The sequence below is a fragment of the Trichomycterus rosablanca genome, chromosome 25 (assembly GCF_030014385.1).
Source record: "Trichomycterus rosablanca isolate fTriRos1 chromosome 25, fTriRos1.hap1, whole genome shotgun sequence".
Lineage (NCBI taxonomy): Eukaryota > Metazoa > Chordata > Actinopteri > Siluriformes > Trichomycteridae > Trichomycterus > Trichomycterus rosablanca.
The window spans coordinates 9,554,924-9,576,508 of record NC_086012.1 but is presented as its reverse complement, the minus strand read 5'-3'; the positions used below and the strand labels follow the sequence as shown (position 1 = coordinate 9,576,508).

At 40.5% G+C, this 21,585-nt stretch overlaps 1 protein-coding gene across 2 annotated transcripts in view; it reads left to right on the top strand.

Moving 5' to 3' along the window:
- camsap2b (calmodulin regulated spectrin-associated protein family, member 2b) overlaps positions 1-21,585 on the top strand; it is an 82,218-nt gene that overhangs the window by 19,075 nt on the left and 41,558 nt on the right. For both annotated transcript variants that reach the window (XM_062987449.1, XM_062987448.1), the window contains exons 3-6: positions 14,743-14,904; positions 16,703-16,783; positions 18,196-18,337; positions 21,080-21,219. In XM_062987449.1, the coding sequence (XP_062843519.1) occupies positions 14,743-14,904; positions 16,703-16,783; positions 18,196-18,337; positions 21,080-21,219 (525 nt within the window). The remainder of the gene's footprint in view (positions 1-14,742; positions 14,905-16,702; positions 16,784-18,195; positions 18,338-21,079; positions 21,220-21,585) is intronic.

Below are 21,585 nucleotides of genomic sequence, written 5' to 3'. Positions count from 1 at the left end.
TTACACAGCATTGGTAACCCCACTCCTTAGTCCGTTTTTTTTCCACCCAGCAGACTGAAGGCCAATTTTGTCTGATGCAGGCAGCCCAGCCGACCGGTAGCAGAGCCGAGATTTGAACCGGGGAGCTCAATATCTCTGCACTGGTGTGTTAGCACAGTGTTTCCCAACCTTTTTTGCACCATGGACCGGTTTCATATAAGATATAATCTCACTGACCAGCGGGGATGGGAGGATTTAATAATATTGTTCACAAACGATGTAAAATAAGCTTTTTTCGCTGCAACGACACACTGCTTCCACCTAGGGGTGACAATAAGACAATAACCCGAAATAGATCTCTAATCTCTAATTATTTATTCTTTCTGTGCGGCCCGGTAATAAATGACACACAGACCGGTACCGGTGGTTGGGGACCACTGTGCTAGCGGATTATTCCACTGTGCCACCTGGGTGCCATGTTTTAAGTATTAAAAACCAGCATTAACCGTGTAAGAACCTGTGTAGTAGCCTGAGGCGCCTGTACAGAAGTTGAGGAACGCAGAGATCAGTGTGTGACTCTCCATGCGCGAGAATGACCATACACTTGAATCCACCGAAGTATGGGTATGGGGTCGTGGCATGTGTCAGAGGGAGCGTTTGACCTGAGCACCTTTTAAACTATTAAAGATCATAGTTATTAGCTTTCTTAACCTAATGGGTTATGATAGAAATCAGCTCAAACTACATCGATCAGCCATAACATTAAAACCACCTCCTTGTTTCTACACTCACTGTCCATTTTATCAGCTCCACTTACCATATAGAAGCACTTTGTAGTTCTACAATTACTGACTGTAGTCCATCTGTTTCTCTGCATGCTTTTTTGGCCCCAACATGGTGGTGGTGTGTTAGTGTGTGTTGTGCTGGTATGAGTGGATAAGACACAGCAATGCTGATGGAGTTTTTAAACACCTCACTGTCACTGCTGGACTGAGAATAGTCCACCAACCAAAAATATCCAGACAACAACGCCCCGTGGGCAGCGTCCTGTGACCACTGATGAAGGTCTAGAAGACGACCGACTCAAACAGCAGCAATAGACGAGCGATCGTCTCTGACTTCACATCTACAAGGTGGACCAACTAGGTAGGAGTGTGTAATAGAGTGGACAGTGAGTGGACACGGTATTTAAAAACTCCAGGAGCGCTGCTGTGTCTGATCCACTCATACCAGCACAATACACACTAACACACCACCACCATGTCAGTGTCACTGCAGTGCTTAAAATGATCCACCACCTAAATAATACCTGCTCTGTAGTGGTCCTGACCATTGAAGAACCGGGTAAAAGCAGGCTTAAAAGGCAAGTAGAGAAACATATGGACTACAGTCAGTAATTGTAGAACTACAAAGTGCTTCTATATGGTAAGTGGAGCTGATAAAATGGACAGTGAGTGTATAAACAAGGAGGTGGTTTTAATGTTATGGCTGATCAGTGTATATTTATGTTGCTATTTTTGACAAGAAAAACTTATTTATACATACTTAGATGTGGTATTATAACTGACGTTCTTACAAACCAGTGTACAGCACATACTGGCATTTATTAATTGCCAGATCATGACTGGAAGATCTCTCATTAATATGCCTTTAAAAACAAACAGCAATGTAATATTTTAACAGACACCAACAATGCCCTTGGAACTGCAACCTAACTGTTCTTTCCCCATTACTGCTCAGTGCATGTGCATTGCATCACGATTAGCACTGCGACAGACATGTGGCGTGTGTGTGTGTGGGTTCAGTATGGTGTTCTATGAAATGCTCACATAAGCATTATTTTTATGGCTTGTGTGCCAGTGGGGTTGTGAATTTTCAGACTGGCTGCTACTCGAGGATGCCAGGAGAATGAGAGCCTGTGATGGTGTGTCAGAAGGCAGCATCCCAAATGGCAAAGATCTGTAATAAATGCTGGTTTAGTTAGTGCACTATTAATGCTGTCTGAACTGTTTAGTAAACAGCTGATAAGTAAGATGGATGAAGTAATTTTCACATTAAAAAACACTTGCAGCACGTTTAAGTTTATTTTCTAACATGTGGTGTGTGTTTATGTGTGATTAACACTGCAGCAGGCAAATGTATGAGTGTGTGTGTGAGTTATTAACACTGCGGCAGACAAATATATATTATATATATACAGTGGGGCCAAAAAGTATTTAGTCAGCCACTGATTGTGCAAGTTATTCTACTTAGAAAGATGAGAGAGGTCTGTAATTTTGATCATAGGTACACTTCAACTATGAGAGACAAAATGAGAAAAAAAAATCCAGGAATTCACATTGTAGGATTTTTAAAGAATTTATTTGTAAATTATGGTGGAAAATAAGTATTTGGTCAATAACAAACAAGCAAGATTTCTGGCTCTCACAGACCTGTAACTTATTCTTTAAGAAGCTCTTCTGTCCTCCACTCGTTACCTGTATTAATGGCACCTGTTTGACCTCGTTATCTGTATAAAAGACACCTGTCCACAGCCTCAAACAGTCAGACTCCAAACTCAACCATGGCCAAGACCAAAGAGCTGTCGAAGGACACCAGGAAGAAAATTGTAGACCTGCACCAGGCTGGGAAGAGTGAATCTACAATAGGCAAGCAGGTTGGTGTGCATAAATCAACTGTGGGAGCAATTGTAAGAAAATGGAAGACATACAAGACCATTGATAATCTCCCTTGGGGTCAAGATCTCATCCCATGGGGTCAAAATGATCATGAGAACGGTGAGCAAAAATCCCAGAACTACACGGAGGGACCTGATGAATGACCTGCAGAGAGCTGGGACCAAAGTACAAAGGCTACCATCAGTAACACACTACGCAGAGAGGGACTCAAATCCTGCAGTGCCAGGCGTGTCCCCCTGCTTAAGCCAGTACATGTCCAGGCCCATCTGAAGTTTGCCAGCGAGCATATGGATGATCCAGAAGAGGATTGGGAGAATATCATGTGGTCAGATGAAACCAAAATGGAACTTTTTGGTAAAAACTCAACTCGTCGTGTTTGGAGGAAGAAGAAAAACCCAAGAACACCATACCTACTGTGAAGCATGGGGGTGGAAACATCATGCTTTGGGGCTGTTTTTCTGCAAAGGGGACAGGACGACTGATCCGTGTTAAGGGAAGAATGAACGGGGCCATGTATCGTGAGATTTTAAGCCAAAACCTCCTTCCATCAGTGAAAGCATTGAAGATGGAACGTGGCTGGGTCTTCCAGCATGACAATGATCCCAAACACACTGCTCGGGCAACGAAGGAGTGGCTCCGTAAAAAGCATTTCAAGGTCCTGGAGTGGCCTAGCCAGTCTCCAGACCTCCACCCCATAGAAAATTTGTGGAGTCCGTGTTGCCCAGCGACAGCCCCAAAACATCACTGCTCTAGAGGAGATCTGCATGGAGGAATGGGCCAAAATACCAGCTACAGTGTGTGCAAACCTGGTGAAGACTTACAGGAAACGTTTGACCTCTGTCATTGCCAACAAAGGTTATGTTACAAAGTATTGAGTTGAACTTTTGTTATTGACCAAATACTTATTTTCCACCATAATTTACAAATAAATTCTTTAAAAATCCTACAATGTGATTTCCTGGATTTTTTTTTCTCATTTTGTCTCTCATAGTTGAAGTGTACCTATGATGAAAATTACAGACCTCTCTCATCTTTCTAAGTAGGAGAACCTGCACAATCAGTGGCTGACTAAATACTTTTTGGCCCCACTGTATGTGTGTGTGTGTCTGTGTTATTAACACTGGCAGGTGAAGGTGTGCTACATTGTGTGTGTGTTATTAACACTGTGGCATGTCAAGGTGTTTTACATTGTGTGTATGTGTGTCTGTGTTATTAACACTGTGGCAGGGGAAGATGTGCTACATTGTGTGTGTGTGTTATTAACACTGGCATGTCAAGGTGTTTTACATTATGTGTATGTGTGTGTTATTAACACTGTGGCAGGTGAAGGTGTGCTACATTGTGTGTGTGTTATTAACACTGGCATGTCAAGGTGTTTTACATTATGTGTATGTGTGTGTGTGTTATTAACACTGGCAGGTGAAGGTGTGCTACATTGTGTGTGTGTGTGTTATTAACACTGTGGTAGGTGCAGGTGTGGTACATTGTGTGTGTGTGTGTGTGTGTGTGTGTGTGTTATTAACACTATGGCATGTCAAGGTGTTTTACATTGTGTGTGTGTGTGTGTGTGTGTGTGTTATTAACACTGCGGTAGGCAAAGATGTGCTACATATATGTGTGTGTTGGTGATTAACACTGGCAGGTGAAGGTGTGCTACACTGTGTGTGTGTGTGTGTGTGTGTAATTAACACTGCGGCAGACAAAGATATGCTACATGTATGAGTGTGTGTGAGTTATCAATACTGCAGCAGGTGAAGGTGTGCTACAATGTGTGTGTGTGTGTCTGTGTGTGATTAACACTGCAGCAGGCAAAGATGTGCTACATGTATGTGTGTGTGTGAGTTATTAATAATGCAGCAGGTAAAGGTGTGCTACATTGTGTGTGTGTGTTTGCAGATGTATGAGTGATTAATGCTTATGCTATATAATACATATATGAGTGTGTGAGCATGATTTTAACACTGGCAGGTGAAGGTGTTTTACATTGTGTATGTGTGTGTGTGTGCGTGAGAGTGATTAACACTGCGGCAGGTGAATGTGTTCTACATTGTGAGTGTGTGTGTGTGTGTGTGATTGTGATCGGCACTGATTGTGGTCACACTTGTAAGTGCATAAAATTATAATAATGATGGACGTCTACACACTTTTGGCCATACTGTGTATTGGCCCATTTCATTTGAAGTCTGTCATCTACAGCTTACAAAAACATGTAATGCGTAAACAAAATGATTAGGACAGATGAAGTTATTTGCATTTTATTTCAGTGGATGCTGGACCAGTTGAGGCTCGGTAATTAGGGTATTGAACTATTGATCAGAGGGGCATCACTCAAACTTATGGTCAATTTAGTGCTGCCTAATACTTTGACCAGTGATAGAAAACCATTGATATAATAATATATTATTATTATTACTACTATATAGGAAATTACTGTATTAATAATGTAATAAGAGAAAAGGAAGTCAAGACTAAATGAAATTAAAAACCAAATTAATTTCTAATAAAGTTATTTCCACTCTGTAATGGTCCATTTTAGATGCCTAAGAGCCTAACAACTTGATTGAGTATCATTTGTAAATGTTACTCAGTATTGTAGTACTTGTCAAAGGTTTGCCAACCTGAGGGATCAGAGATCATGAGTGTTCATCTTAAGCTTGCGCCCTTGGCCTTTACACACTGAAATTCCTTCAAATTCCTTGAATTGTTTAATGATATTATGCACTGTAGAGGGAGAAATATGTAAATTTCTTCCAATTGTTCTTTGAGGTTCATTGTTTTTAAACATTTCAATAATTTTCTCACACATTTATTGACAAACTGTAGATCCTCTGATCATCTTTGCCTTTTAGAGACTGTCGTGGATCCTGCTTTTGTACCAGATCAAGATTACAATCACCTGTTGAGATCAACTGTTTAAAATGACATCATTACTTAGTTCATTTTTTTACCTCAATGCTAGAACTACATTCCCTCCGTTCCATGTTCTCTGAAATGTGTGATACATGAAATGAAACACAGAAGTAGATGTATGATAACAAATGAAAAGAAGTTGACCAGACAAGACAAAACATGAAATATCTCGGGTTCATCCTGTCTGCAATTAAATCAAAATCAATGTAAATGTAAGAAACTCAGTGTTTTTTATTAGTATTTTCCAAACTGTCTCAACTTTTTATGATTTGTAGCTGTATTTAAGTCTACACATATCACCATAGGTTTCAGTTCAAACCTCTAAATACATAAGAAAAGATAAGAGAATGCAGTAAACACTTCAGATTAGTATCTGTTAGGTTACTGCTTTTAGAGAATTTTACATAGCAACACAAACAATTCTTTTGTTTAAATTACTGAACTAAAGTTTGTTGTAAAGATACGTTTCGTCACTCAATCCAAGTGATTCTTCAGTCTGAGCTGGTGGTGGATACCCCAACTTTATTTGCAGCCGATTTGCATAACAACCGATCACCGCCCATTACATAACAATTGCCAGGAACTAGACAGCCACTGTCTAAACGGATGGCCCAACATAAAAGATCGACCTCTTCTGGCCAGGATTCAGGGGTTTACACTCACCTGCAAGCCAGCGGCCACTCATTTAATGATGACGATGTGCAGACCCTTGACAAGGAGGAACGCTGGTTTGAACGGGGAGTCAAAGAGGCCATCTATGTGAAGAGGTAACGACCATCTCTGAACCGGGGAGGGGGCGTGAGAGTACATCTCTCACTATCTTACAACGCCGTAATAGGAGCTATACCCCAATCATGTGTGAAAGGCACACATGGCCATTGTAATTAATGGTCATTGTGATTTGCATATGGACCTGATCACCAGTTCCATTGTTATGCAGTGGGCGGTGATCGGTCGTTATGCAAATCGGCTGCATATAAGGTTGGGGTATTCACCACCAGCTCAGACTGAAGAAGTCACTTGGATTAAGTGATGAAACGTATCTCTACAACAAACTTGTGTCCAGATGAACTGATTCAACTTTGTGGATTTGTGTACCTGGATTATTGAGCATGCATCAAGATATTATGTTGTATAGCAGGGGTGCCCAATATGTTGATCTACCAGTTGATCGCACTGTGCACGCTGGTAGATCGCGCCTCATTCAAACAGGTCAACGTGATTGTCATGAAATGTGTCCACTGTTTCTTTAATTTGTGGTTTGTTACTATAGCTACACCTCAGCCCACCTAAAGCACGGTTAATCTGAAAAGATTTAATTCATCAGCACTATTTTTGAATTTTTCCTTTTGTAACCTACACTGTTTGTGAGATGAGTGCACAACCAAGCACAAAGAAACCAAAAGCGGTTCGATTCGGGCAAGAACACTGCAAAGACGGCTGTTTTGTTTATACGTGATAATAAAAATAATCAAATAAAAATAATCAAATAATCACGTTTGTATCATGACTCAGGACCCATTTTCTTTTTTTCTCAACATTTTCCAAATCTCTATCTGTTTATACCCAGTATGACTCCACCCTTCTGTATTTTACTAACAGCTGGAACGAAGGACAAAGACACTGGCTTTTTATGTACTTAAACTTAGAGAGCTACTATTTTAAAGAGACAGAACAAGATAATGGGTTCCTTTGAACTAAACAAACAGTTGACTGAATAGAACGGAATTAGCTGAGTATTTGTGTCTTTGTGTATTTTGTTTTGGATCTCTGTCTATTGCTTTAAAAGAGCTGCTTTCAGAAGCCATCTGTGCTTTATAAAACACAGCTAGAATGACCTGACACTAATAAGATAGCTGCTGTTCTAAATCGCTGCCCATTTGATCATTGTTTACAGTTGAGCCTGTAAAAGTGAGAGGAAACGGTCTGTTTTACTTCTTTAGCTTAGTTTGTGTTAGCCTAGCAAGGTAAGTTGTACCTAAATGTCTAAATAGGTGCTCATCTCCTGACTTTGAAAAAGAGTCTGAAGACAATTTACCAAGAGTAACAGTGCAAAAAGATTGCATTTCTTACAGATATCTTCGTGTTTACTACAACCCCAAATCAGAAAAAGTTGGGACAGTATGGAAAATGCAAATACAATAAAAATGCAGTGTTACTTACATTTCATTTGACTTTTATTTGATTGCAGGCAGTTTGAACCCAAGATATCTCATGCTTTGTCTGCTCAACTTCATTTCAATTGTTAATATACATCCATTCCATAATGAGGTGAAAAAAACTAAATAATGATGTGATTCCAAACAGGTGATTGTGATCATGGTTTGGTACAAAAGCAGCATCCAGGAAAGGCCGAGTCTCTGATGAGCAAAGATGATCAGAGGATCTCTAGTTTGTCAACAAATGTGTTAGAAAATTATTGAAATGTTTAAAAACAATGTACCTCAAAGGGAAGATTGGGAGGGATTTGCATATTTCTCCCTCTACAGTGCATAATATCATAAAATCATTAAATGATTCAAGGAATTGGGAGGAATTTCAGTGCGTAAAGGCCAAGGTCGCAAGCTTAAGCTAAACGCCTGTGATCTACATCAAGAACCGCCACTCAACAATAGCTGATATAACCACATGGGTGAGGGATTACTTTGGCAAACCTTTGTCAAGCACTACAATACAGAGTTACATGCACAAATGTCACTTTACTGTGCAAAAAAGAAGCCTTATGTCAGGGGTGAGGAACATTTTACCTACTGAGGGCCAGATTAATAATTACATATCTGGTCATGGGCCACAGACTACAATGATGCAACATACAGCCAAATAATATAGGCTTTATAAATACATGATGCTGCTGGTATGCAGTGTTTATATTTAATCCGCCGTTATTCCACGTACAAAAAATGCCAACCGGCTCGTATTTTTTATGTCTGTCGTCTCGTCTAAAGCCAGCAAGTAAAACTGGAAATCTGTGATAGAATTTTTCAGAGAGTTTTTAATATCCTCTGCCATATCACCAATACGGTCAGTCACTGTCCGACAGGAAAGGCTGACGTTCTGAAACACTTTTAACTTTTCTGGAGCTAATATTTTAGCGGCAGAAACCATGCAGTCCTTTATAAACTTGCCATCAGAATCGTCATTAGTCATTTTGCGATCAGTTCACTCACCACATAACTCAGCTCAGTTACACTGTCCAGTTCCTTTTTGGGTCGTGTAAAAGAAGTTTGCTGTGCAATCAAATTATTTTTGAGCACCTTTATTTTCTCCGCTCGTTCCGGTCCTTGCAGAGTGGTATACTTTGGTATTGGTGGTATGATGTCTTTCAATATTATTTTTTTTGAGAACAGCGAGAGATTCTCCACAAATTAAACATAAACTGGCTTTCCTTTCACTTCAACAAAAAAAAGAAATCTGTTGTCCATTTTTCTTGAAAGACACAACATTCATCATTAACTTTCCTGCACTTCAACATTTTTACAAACTTGAACAAACCTCGACGCCAGAAAGACGCAGCTAATTGGACGAACCTACAGTCACGGTTGTCGCAGCTAATTGGTTCATTTGATATACGCGTCATCATTAATTGCTGGGACTGCTTGGCTGCTTTGCTTGCCTTGGTGCTACCGCGACCCTGAAATGGATTATGCGGTTCCCCATCCTTGCCATATGTTTACCATGTCCAGAAGCGGCGTCGACTTCTCTGGGCTCAAAGGCATCTAAGATGGACCATTACACAGTGGAAACGTGTATTGTGGTCAGATGAATCAGCATTCCAGGTCTTTTTTTTTAGGTAAAATGAATGCCGTGTGCTCCGGACCAAAGACAAAAAGGACCATCCAGACTGTTATCAGCAACAAGTCCAAAAGCCAGGGACTGTCATGGTATGGGGTGTGTCAGTGCCCTTGGCAAAGGTCATTTACACTTCTGTGATGGCAGCATTAATGCAGAAAAGTACATTGAGATCTTAGAGCAACATGTGCTGCCTTAAAGATCATCTTTTCCAGGGACGTTTATGCATTTTTCAACAAGACAATGCAAAACCACATGCTGCACAAAAGCATAGCTGTGGAAGAAGAGGGTACGGGTAGTGGACTGGCCTGCCTGCAGTCCTGACCTGTCCCCAATAGAGAATGTGTGGAGAAAAATATGACAACGACGACCCCGTACTGTTGCACATCTTAAGACGTGTTTGCAGGAAGAACGGGACAAAATAAAAGCTGAAACACTAAATCACTTGGTATCCTCGGTGCCAAAACGTTGTTTAAGTGTGGTGAAAAGGAATAGCAACATTACAAAGTGGTAAATGCTTTACTGTCCCAACTTTTTTTAGAATGTGTTGCAGGCCTGAAATGCAGGAATGGATGTTTATTAATAAATGACATGAAGTTGAGCAGATAAAACATGAAATATCTCAAGTTCATCCTGTCTGCAATCAAATAAAGGTCAAAGTAAATGTAAGAAACTCTGTGTTTTTTTATTAATTGTATTTTCCATGCTGTCCCAACTTTTTCTGAATTGGGGTTGTAGAGACGCTTCAAATCTTTTTAGATTTAGTAATCAAAAGTATCTGTAGCCCACTTACCGTTAACTGGCAAAGTTGCTGCTAGTGACGGTCAGTAACGTTGTCTCATGTGATGACACAATGCCTTATACGGCATTCCTGCCAGTCGTGCTGCAGTGATGTGAGCTGTGTGTTTTATATACATCACTGCCATGTATGGTATATGCTGTAAATCAGGATTAGACCACAAAGCCTTTTTAACACTTTACAGACTGAGCCCCTCTTAAGAGTGGAGGGGAAGGAATGGGTTTTAGTGTTTTAGTTTTTATGCTTAATGTTTTTATAAAGACCAAATTTTACCATTTGTACTACAGTAAAAGTCTGCATTTATGTGTAAGGCTTTATTTAACTGGAGGGGTATACACCTTATCAACAGTATTAAAATGATTAGCAATTTGAGTCACAGTAGCTCTGTTGTTGGTATGTACCAGACGCCAGAGCCATCATAACCTTTGCCATTTTGAGTTTGGTGCCACCAATCTGCGGACAGTTCAAGACGTATCCCTTTAGTTCTATTCCTCCTGTAAACAAGTCCTAAGGGGTGCAAAAGTATGGGGTGGTTGTCACATTATTTGTTTTAAAATTCTCCAAACATTCTCTTTTGGGGGCAGATCGGGACTGCAGGCAGGCCAGTCTAATACTTGCTGACTTTATTTAACTGAAGGAGTATACATACATTACTATAGTTACAATCAGGAGTTAGTGATCAAAATGCAGGTGCATAACCAATAAAATGTAATAGAAACAGTACTGAAAGACATGGGATTTTAGAATTTTATAGACCTTAAACAGTAAACTGACAACATTACTGCTTACTTCTATGTTTGGTATTGGTTAATCGGTTATTCATTACCATTTTTAATTAGAAAACACATGACTTGGTATAAAAAGCACAAAACCTAGACAACTAAGCAGGTAATTTGGTGTAATAAGACAGTTTTTCGAACATGTTCCACATCTGGATGTTTTTTTTATTTATGATGAAAGGAAGCCAAATGATACCTTAAACCGGGGGTGCCCACACTTTCGTAGCTTGAGATCTACTGTTTCAGTCGACAGGTCATTGCGAACTACTTTTTAAGGTTGGCCATAACATTAAAACCACCTCCTTGTTTCTACACTCACTGTCCATTTTATCAGCTCCACTTACCATATAGAAGCACTTTGTAGTTCTACAATTACTGACTGTAGTCCATCTGTTTCTCTGCATCCTTTGTTAGCCTCCTTTCATGCTGTTCTTCAATGGTCAGGACTCTCCCAGGACCACTACAGAGTAGGTATTATTTAGGTGGTGGATCATTCTCAGCACTGCAGTGACACTGACATGGTGGTGGTGTGTTAGTGTGTGGTGTGCTGGTATGAGTGGATCAGACACAGAAATGCTGCTATAGTTTTTAAATACCTCACTGTCACTGCTGGACTGAGAATAGTCCACCAACTAAAAATATCCAGCCAACAGCGCCCCGTGGGCAGCGTCCTGTGACCACTGATGAAGGTCTAGAAGATCTGCTCTGAAGACCTAGAAGGTCTAGAAGACCTGCTCTGTGGTGGTCCTGTGGGGGTCCTGACCATTTAGGAACAGGGTGAAAGGAGGCTAAAAAGATATGCAGAGCTCCCATGCTTCTATATGATAAGTAGAGCTGATAAAATGAACAGTGAGTGTAGAAACAAGGAGGTGGTTTTAATGTTATGGCTGATCAGTGTATATTTTATGCCCATCCGACAATTGCAGAAATAGGGCTATAGAAAACAGTTGCTTAACATTTTCAAAAATGGTAAAATAAACACTAAATCAATATAAATCAACTCATGAGTTATTTCTGTGCAGTTTCTTTATTTAATGGGTGTTAATAGGGCAGTGTAAATCACACTGAGTCATCTTTTAAAAGCTTCTTTACCACACTTGGAACTGGAACTGTAATGATTGGTTGCTATTTAAAAAATGTTTAGTACAGCTCTGATTCAGTCATGGTGTGAATAAATAAAGCACGGACAAGTTAAGCACAAATTAAATTCATTCTGTTTCTGAAAGATTTCCTTGTACCAGCATGTAAGTCTGAGCATTCAGCTGTAGAACAAGACTGTGGCTTTATTGAGTCGGGTGGTTTATTGTACAACCCCAAATCAGAAAAAGATGGGACAGTATGGAAAATGCAAATAATACAAAAAACACAGAGTTTCTTACATTTACTTTGACTTTTATTTCATTGCAGACAGTTTGAACCCAAGATATTTCATGTTTTGTCTGGTCAACTTCATTTCATTTATTAATAAACATCCATTCGTGCACAGTCCCATACCATGACAGACCCTGGCTTTTGGACTTGTTGCTAATAGCACACAGCATCCATTTTTTCCCAAAAAAGACCTGGAATGCTGATTCATCTGACCACGATATACATTTCCACTGTGTGATGGTCCATCCTAGATGCCTCCGAGCCCAGAGAAGTTGACGCCGCTTCTGGACATGGTTAACATAAGGCTTCTGTTTTGCACAGTAAAGTTTTAAGTGGCATTTGTGCATGTAACTCTGTATTGTAGGTTTGTCAGAGTAATCCCTCACCCATGTGGTTATATCAGCTATTGTTGAGTGGCGGTTCTTGATGCAGTGCCGTCTGAGGGATCGAAGATCACGGACGTTCAGCTTAAGCTTGCGCCCTTGGCCTTTACGCACCAAAATTCCTCCCGATTGCTTGAATCATTTAATGATATTATGCACTGTAGAGGGAGAATTATGCAAATCCCTTCCAATCTTTCTTTGAGGTACATTGTTTTTAAACATTTCAATCTTTTTCTCACACATTTGTTGACAAGCTGGAGATCCTCTGATCATCTTTGCTCATCAAAGATTCCACCTTTCCTGGATGCTGCTTTTGTACCAAACCATGATTACAATCACCTGTTGACATCACCTGCTTGGAATCACATCATTATTTAGTTTTATCACCTCACTAAATTGCCCCGTGCCAACTTTTTTAGAATGTGTTGCAGGCCTGAAATGCAGGAATGGAGGTATATTAACAAATGAAATGAAGTTGAGCCATGCCCATGCATAAATATATTGGAAAAATAGGCCCTTAGTCATGAGTTGCATGGCTGCAGGTTGAGACAATGGGCAGGAGGAGGTGGGATTTTAATGTCTGGAAGAAAGGGCATCTGAAAGGTCAGATGGTTATGCATTCCATGACAATACACTTAACACACACATTGTAATAAACACAGGATGTGTGACTTTTATGTTCCAGTCTAGGACTTCCAGGTACTCAGTGTTGGAACTTTATTAATCGCTAGTCCCATTGCCTTTTGAAAGTAATGCTAAACTCTGATTTATGATTTAACCCTTGTGTGGTGTTCAGGTCTGTGGGACCCGTTTTCATTTCATGTTTACCAAAATAAAAATTATGCTATTTATTATTATTTTAACCTCAGACTCTTTGAAATTGACTCATTTTGTGTGAAGAACATATAAAACAACACAGTTCACATTGTACACCCCTTCTACACAATTATATTACAAATGTATTACTCTGTCCTACTACAACTTTGAGTGTGTGTGTCTGTGTGTGTGTGAGAGAGAGACAGACCGCCTTGCTGACGGGCCCAACAGCAGCAACCTGGCAGTGGTGGGGCTTGAACCAGCAAGCCTCTGATCACCGGTCCAGTACCAGAACCACTAGGCTACAGCAGGCCCCAGAGAGAAACAGACAGACAGACAGAGAGACAGAGAGAAACAGACAGACAGACAGACAGACAGACAGACAGGCAGGCAGTCAGAGAGAGAGAGAGAGACATACAGAGAGACATTGTTACAGACAGAGACAGACAGAGAGAGAAACAGATGGACAGACAGATAGATAAAAACAGACAGACAGTCAGAGACAGACAGAGAGAGAAACAGACAGACAGAAAAAAAACAGACAGACAGGCAGAGACAGACAGGAAGGCAGGCAGTTAGACAAAGACAGACATACAGAGAAACATACTGATACAGACAGAGAGACAGACAGACAGCATACATGCATCAAATGAATGTATGCAACACACACACAGTAAAGCTGACCCTCACGTGTTGTATACGCTGGCATGAATAGACTGTGTTCAATGGGACTGATGTGTAGACTGATATAAATACTGTATCTGTTCAGGCCGGTCCCTCCGACGCATGTGTATCTTTTCACCTGCACGAGTGCGAGTTCATGTGCGGAACAGCTTTGTGTATGGAGAGTCACACCCTGATCAATGCATTATCCCTCGTCTCTGTGCAGGCGCCATCAATCCAATCAAGCCAGCAGAGGTCAGAATTGCATCAGTTATCAGGAATCCCCTCCGACACCTCTCCTTGAATAGACTTGGACATAGACAACAAGAATAGAATAACAAGCCACTCGTTGTTCATGTAGGCTCTCAGCCTGCCGAGTGGCAGAGCTGATTTGAACTGACGAGATTGAGATGTCAGCTCTGGTGTGGTAGCGTTTTACCGCTGCGCCACCTGAGCACAGAATCATATTTAACTAGCAAATTGTCAGTATTAAACAGTAATACTAATATAGTTATACACTGTTTAATATTCCTGTACAGTCGAGTTCATTTCTCTGAATTATTTTTTCATCGCAGAGCTCTCATCTGGCAATGATCGACACGCTGATGATGGCGTATACAGTGGAGATGATCAGTGTGGAAAGAGTGTTAAGCTGTCTGCAGAAATACTCCCCATTCTTCCCAGAGGAAGATTTCCCATACGATGCTGAAGAGGCAGTGACAACCTGGATTAACAAGGTGAGATTCTTTTTTGAACCACACTTAGGATGAAGATACAGTAGTACCTTAAAACTCGACGTCAACTGGTTCTGGGAGTGGCGTTGAGTTTAAAAGGTGTTGAGTTTTAGGGTATTTTTTTCCCATAAGGATGTATGGGAAACTTGTTAATGCGTTCCATGGTCATGTGGAACTGTGAATATTTTAGGCTAATGTAAAATAATAGGGTTGTTTTTGACACTTATACACTGAAAATAACACAAATATAATATAAAAACACTGAAATACAATTAAAAAACAGTTAAATACAATAAAACCTGCTCTTTACCTCTTTATTGTTTCCTTATGCTTCTTAATCATGGAGATGCTCGATCTTGGAATACTGTATTCCATTCAGTAAAGGTGTATTCACATGAGAAGCGGCAAAACTGCTTTTGTGCTGGCTGTGCTGTTATTTCCTATGGAGTGTGGCAGTGCACAGAACTAAACGTGAATTATCGTACTAAAACAATGAGCGAGGAATTTCATCAGTAAAGAGAGGTTATGAGCAATAATAATTAAGAGAGGTTTAGTGTTCCTGTGTTGTTCTTTTAATACATTGAGTCACATTAAGCTTTTTTTTTTAACGATAAGTGCCTTGGAAAAGCTGATTCTGACCATTTCTCAGAACCCCGAGCTATAACACAAGTTTAAAAGTGAAACAGGAGGAAAATCCAGCTAAACACAGATACATGTGGAGCTTTCAGAGTAAATGTGACGAATATTCCAAACAAATGCAAATTCGTCTCATATTCGCACTTTGATGACGTTTTACAGCACCGCTCAAGCCAAGCGCTGAACAAAACGGTAGTCACACCACATTTAAGGTTTAAGGTAAGTTTAGGGTAAACATCGAGTTTAAGGGTTTCGACTAGGGCTGTCAAACGATTAAAAATTTTAATCGCGATTAATCTCAGAATTTCATATAATTAATCACGATTCATCGCATAAAAAAAAAATCTGTGTAAATGTTATAGAAAACAAGGATTTTTAAGTGAAATGTTACAATTAAAATGGTGAACACATTTTATGCTAAATGTACTTATGTTAAAAACTGCTGGGACAAGAGAAAACTGTAAGGGAGTTTTATTCACTCACATACTAGGCAGTAATACTATCCAGCAGAGACCCTTGACTTCGTATAAATGTCAGATTGTAGGTAAAAATTTCTCCATCAGCAAATGTGAGTGTGTTTTGACCCTTTGGGGCTTCCATAGTGCATGGAATAGCATGCTTGGCTAACGGTATGACTCTAGCTGTTTGCTATTCGTTACCGTAACAGAAGAAGTAATAAAGTGTTCTGCTCCCGACAACTTGTGAATATACCGTGTATTTATTTCTTTATTAAGCAAGTGCATCACTACAATGCTCGGTTACATTATGTTAACAAACCGCAAATGAAACAAACGGTGGCAAGTCCGGCGTTAAAACGTTGGTGCACGGTCAAGTCTCAACATGAACTACGGATGACTCGCAGGGCCAAATAGAATTTGCGTTAACGGCACTATTTTTTTTAATCGCGTTAAATTGAGATTGCGTTAATGAGTTATTATCGCGTTAACTTCGACAGCCCTAGTTTTGACACACCACTACCTTTCACACCGCTTGGTTTTATACACCTGATTGGAACACCTAAATCCAATTATTTGGATGGGTGAGTGAATACTTTTGGCAATATAGTGTATATCAAGAACTAAATTCAGTGATCAGGAGTGGTGGATACATACTTTTGTACATATAGGCAGTACTCTCAAGTGTGAGTGTATGTGTTTTATTGCAGGTAAATGAATATTTGAGAGAGAGCTTGGCACAAGAACAGACAGCAAGAAATGCACTAGACACCAGACCTGCAGGCCAGAAGGTACGTGTTTGTACAAATCTGATGGTTTACCAAGATTACAAGTGTGATCTTATATGTAAATAAGGTTGTTCTAAGGAATCAGTGTGTTTAGGCATATCAAATCAGTATTTGTCATTATTATCCTCTAATGCATTTGCAGACCTCGTACCCCCCCCCCCCCCCTCTTTAGGCACGACCAACTGTGCCTGTTAGGTGCCCAGCCAGGTAGATAGCACTGCTGTGATTTTGAACTTGAGAACCCAACCTCTTAGCTTGCCAAGTGCCAAACAAGACCTAGACTTTGAAATGCCCAAATCTTAATTTCAAACACAGCTGCTTTATTTACTCAATATCAAATATTAGCATGCGTCAAGGGTAAAAGCATTTTTAAAAGCAGGAACAATATTTTAAATATGGCACTTCAACAGCAGGCACACCAGTCACTAAAGGTGAAAAAGAAGGATCTGAGCAAGCCTACATCCACAGAAGATCTGTGGTTAGGTCTCCAAGATGTTGTTGTAGAGTTCCTTTAAAACTGTGTGCAACTGTATCTAGAAGAAGTGATGCTGTTTTAAAGGCAGGGTGGGCATCAATTAATAAATATATCTTGAAACTCATGCGCATAACATTATGACCACCTTCCTAATATTGTGCTGGTCCCCCTTTTTCTGCCCCATATGCAACAAACTGTGATGAACTGTGTATTCTGACACCTTTCTATCAGACCCAGCATTAACTTCTTTAGCAATTTGAGCTACAGTAGCTCGTCTGTTGGATTGGACCACACTGGCCAGCCTTCGGTGCTCACGTGCATCAATGAGCCTTGGCCGCCCATGACACTGTCGCCGGTTTCCCACTGTTTCTTCCTTGGACCAGTTTTGATAGATACTGACCACTGCAGACCAGGAACACCCCACAAGAGCTGCAGTTTTGGAGATGCTCTGACCCAGTCGTCTGGCCATCACGATTTGGCCTTTGTCGAACTGGCTCGAATCCTTTTCGTTGTCCATTTCTCCTGCTTCTAACACATCAACTTTGAGAATAAAATGTTCACTTGGTGCCTAATATATCCCACCTACTAAGAGGTGCCATGATGAAGAGATAACCAGTGTTATTCAGTTCACCTGTCAGTGGTCATAATGTTAAGACTGGTCAGTGTATGTATAGATATTAGGGATACATATTGCTACTGTAATTCAATTATTTCAGGTCCTTGGAATGGAATGTCTAATTCTTAAATGTCGTCAATGGGCTGGTGGTAGTAACTCAAGAGTTTAAGTGTTGCATGAGGCAGATATGATGAGGCATAAAAATCTGAGTGTCTTTAATAAGGGCCAAATAGTTATATACAGACAGTTGTTGACTTTTTGAGTCCATTGATGTACATATATGTGTATTAAATTCATTTTTATGGGGATTTTCTACTCCCACAGGCGCAGTACAGAAGAGAGGACAACAAAACACAGTCTGTACTCTGTCTCCCTTTGGTGGACAACTTGCTAAAGGACAACACAGACGGTTGCGCTCTGGCAGCGCTGGTGCATTTCTACTGCCCAAATGCAGTGCCACTGAAAGGTACTGGTCTCAGAATTACATACACACTGGATTGAGAAAGTATTTATTGACTTCTTTGACACTTTTTTGACACTTTGTGGTGTGGATTTTATTTTGAATGGTTTCTGATTCTAACTTTACCCATCAATCTACAATTAATCACAAAGATGCAGTAGCCGACTGCATCTGTTCACCTGCACAAGGTGAGTTCATATGCTGATCAGCTTTGTGTACAGAGAGCCACACCCTGATTCACTGACAAGCATGTTTTTAGAAAATTATTAAAAAAGAAAAACTGAAATCTCCTCTTAGAAAGAGCATTCAGACCCTTTAATACTTTGTAGAAAGTTTTCTTTGATACATGTGTCCAAGCTTTGCACACTTGGATTTGGGCATTTAATCTGTGGGTACGATTTTCTGGGCAAAAGGTAGGAAACACCCTGGATAGGTCACCTGTCCATCACAGGGCAAACACACACACACTCATACCTACAGCAATTTTGTATCTCCAATTAACCTGACTGCATGTCTTTGGACTGTGGGTGGAAACTGGAGCTCCCAGAAGAAACCCAAACAGACACAGGAAGAACATGCAATCTCCACAGTGAAAGGACCCGGACCGGTCCACCTGGGAATCAAACCCAGGACCCACTGAGCCACCAGTTTGCAAATAATCATTTAATAAATTTTAGTCAATTTGTCTTCCGCTGCTGGGGATCCCCAATTTTTTGCAGTCGAGGTGGGTATATTGCTGCTCATGCCTCCTCCGACCCGCGCACAGCCCTTAACGGAACCCTTTTTCCACCCATGCACCCTGCACAGGCGCCTCAATCCACCAATCAGGGTCCTTTGAAGACCCCGCCCACATAGTCTGGTCATCCCACCCTGCAGGCACTGCCAATTATGACCGCTAGATGGCGCCCAGCCGATCTGTGGCAACGCCGAGTTTCGAACCGAGGAGCTCAGAATCTCAGTGCTGGTGTGCTCGCGGAATAATCTGCTATGCCACCTGGCCGCCAAATTATGATTTTTTTGAAGATTGACAGACAGTTTAAAGTCTTTCTACAACATCTCAGTGGTGTTCTCAAGTCAGGACATTAACAAGGACACTCAAAAATCTGACCAGGGCAGAGATGGGGACTCGAGTCGACTCGGACTCGTTTCAAATGACTCGGACTCGGCTCATGACTCAATAACTCGTAAACAACAAGAGTCCCTATTTTTGTTTTTGGTGGATTGTGCAGTGTTACTCCCTACACAGTTTGAAGTTCACTTCATTTGAACGTTTTCGTCACCTTTGGATTGGAATCTCACTTAAAATGGTGGAATACCCTACTTAGTGCACTTCACAGGAACAACTGGGCTGAATGGAACGCTCCTACAGAATTGGTGCTAATGGTTGAAAGACCGCTTTTGGAACCAATCAGACCTTCTGATTTTACTTGTTAGGATGAAATGCTGTTATTTGCATTTATTCAGTTTGCGTCACAGAGATGATTGTCAATAAAACGCTTGATTGGCTTTCTAACGAGTTCGTGTTTTACTTCACAAACAGGAAAAGTTTGGAGGTTTTTAATTATAAGCACATTTACAAAATAATGGATTGTATTCTTAATGGGACACACGCTTATAAATTTAATAGCATCTGAAAGAACATAAGCTAAGGTAAGCAGTGGTTATGATTTTTTTTGCTGTGTTTTGGATTTTGGCCGCTGTGCCGTGATTTATCACCCGCTTTTGTTTTGCAATGAAAACAAAACGTATCAGTTTAAGCTTTTAACTGGTACCTTCTTGTTACGGAAATTACATTCATTTGCACAATGACTTGGAAAGTAAAGGCACTAAGTAAAACAGTAAAATACAGTTGCTAGTCTGTTGTTGTTTTTTATCTGAACTTACGTGTTATTTGTTTATTTCTATGCTACATTTCCCATATATGTTTTGTGTATATTATATTGACTCATGACTTTACTCGGTCTCTAGCCTAAAGACTCGTGACTTGATTCGGACTCTAGTCTAAAGACTCGTGACTTGACTCGGACTCTAGCCTAAAGACTCGTGACTTGATTCGGACTCTAGTCTAAAGACTCGTGACTTGACTCGGACTCCAGCCTAAAGACTTGTGACTTGACTCGGACTCTAGCCTAAAGACTTGTGACTTGACTCGGACTCTAGCCTAAAGACTTGTGACTTGACTCAGACTCTAGCCTAAAGACTTGTGACTTGACTCGGACTCTAGCCTAAAGACTTGTGACTTGACTCGGACTCTAGCCTAAAGACTTGTGACTTGACTCGGACTCTAGTCTAAAGACTTGTGACTTGACTCAGACTGTAGTCTAAAGACTTGTGACTTGACTCGGACTCTAGTCTAAAGACTTGTGACTTGACTCAGGCTCTAGTCTAAAGACTCGTGACTTGACTCTGACTCGTATTTTGTGACTTGTGAACATCTCTGTACCAGGGTCTCAGACACTTATAGTGAGTGAAACAAATAGCAATAGAAAGACAGAAGACTATATATAAAAATAGCAGCAAACCAATGGGTGCAGAAAAGAGAGAAGAGTGGGGCAGTTATTCAAACCTAAACACTTCTCCACCCCGTGACTCCAGCATTCCACTCATGACAGTGCACTTTCTTTTACCCCCACCCCGATCTCTCTCTCTCTACACACACACACACACACACACACACACACACACACACATACACACATATCTGTGATCTTTTATTGGCTGAGACCGCTCTGTTCCCACCCCATGCAGATATCTGTGTGAAGGAGACAATGTCATTGGCTGACAGTCTGTACAATCTGCAGCTCATCCAGAACTTCTGCAGGGACAACCTAAACAACTGCTGCCACTTCACCCTGGAGGACATGCTCTACGCCTCCAGCTCTTTTAAGGTAAGAACCAAAGAAATCCCACCGAATGTTTGTCAGTCAGTTAAGTTTGATTTCTTTTTCATTCTATATGAGGTATGTGTGGTTGCATTTGTGCTTTTGTGCTACAGGGGCACCTGTCAGGGACCCAGTAACTGTGTTTCTTCTGATAGCACATCTTCAAAACTGCACTGTGCTGATAATGTAAATACTGCATTCTTTAGTGTGTAGTGTGTGTAGGATGAAATAAATGTATAGTAAAAAGGTATGCATACTTTATTTAAATAAATTAATCTGTTTTATTTAGGTTTATATTTTTGTCATTTTAGTCCGGGATTCTATTTATTAGCTTTTGGATCTTTACCCTACCTCTTTTTCCTACACAGCAGA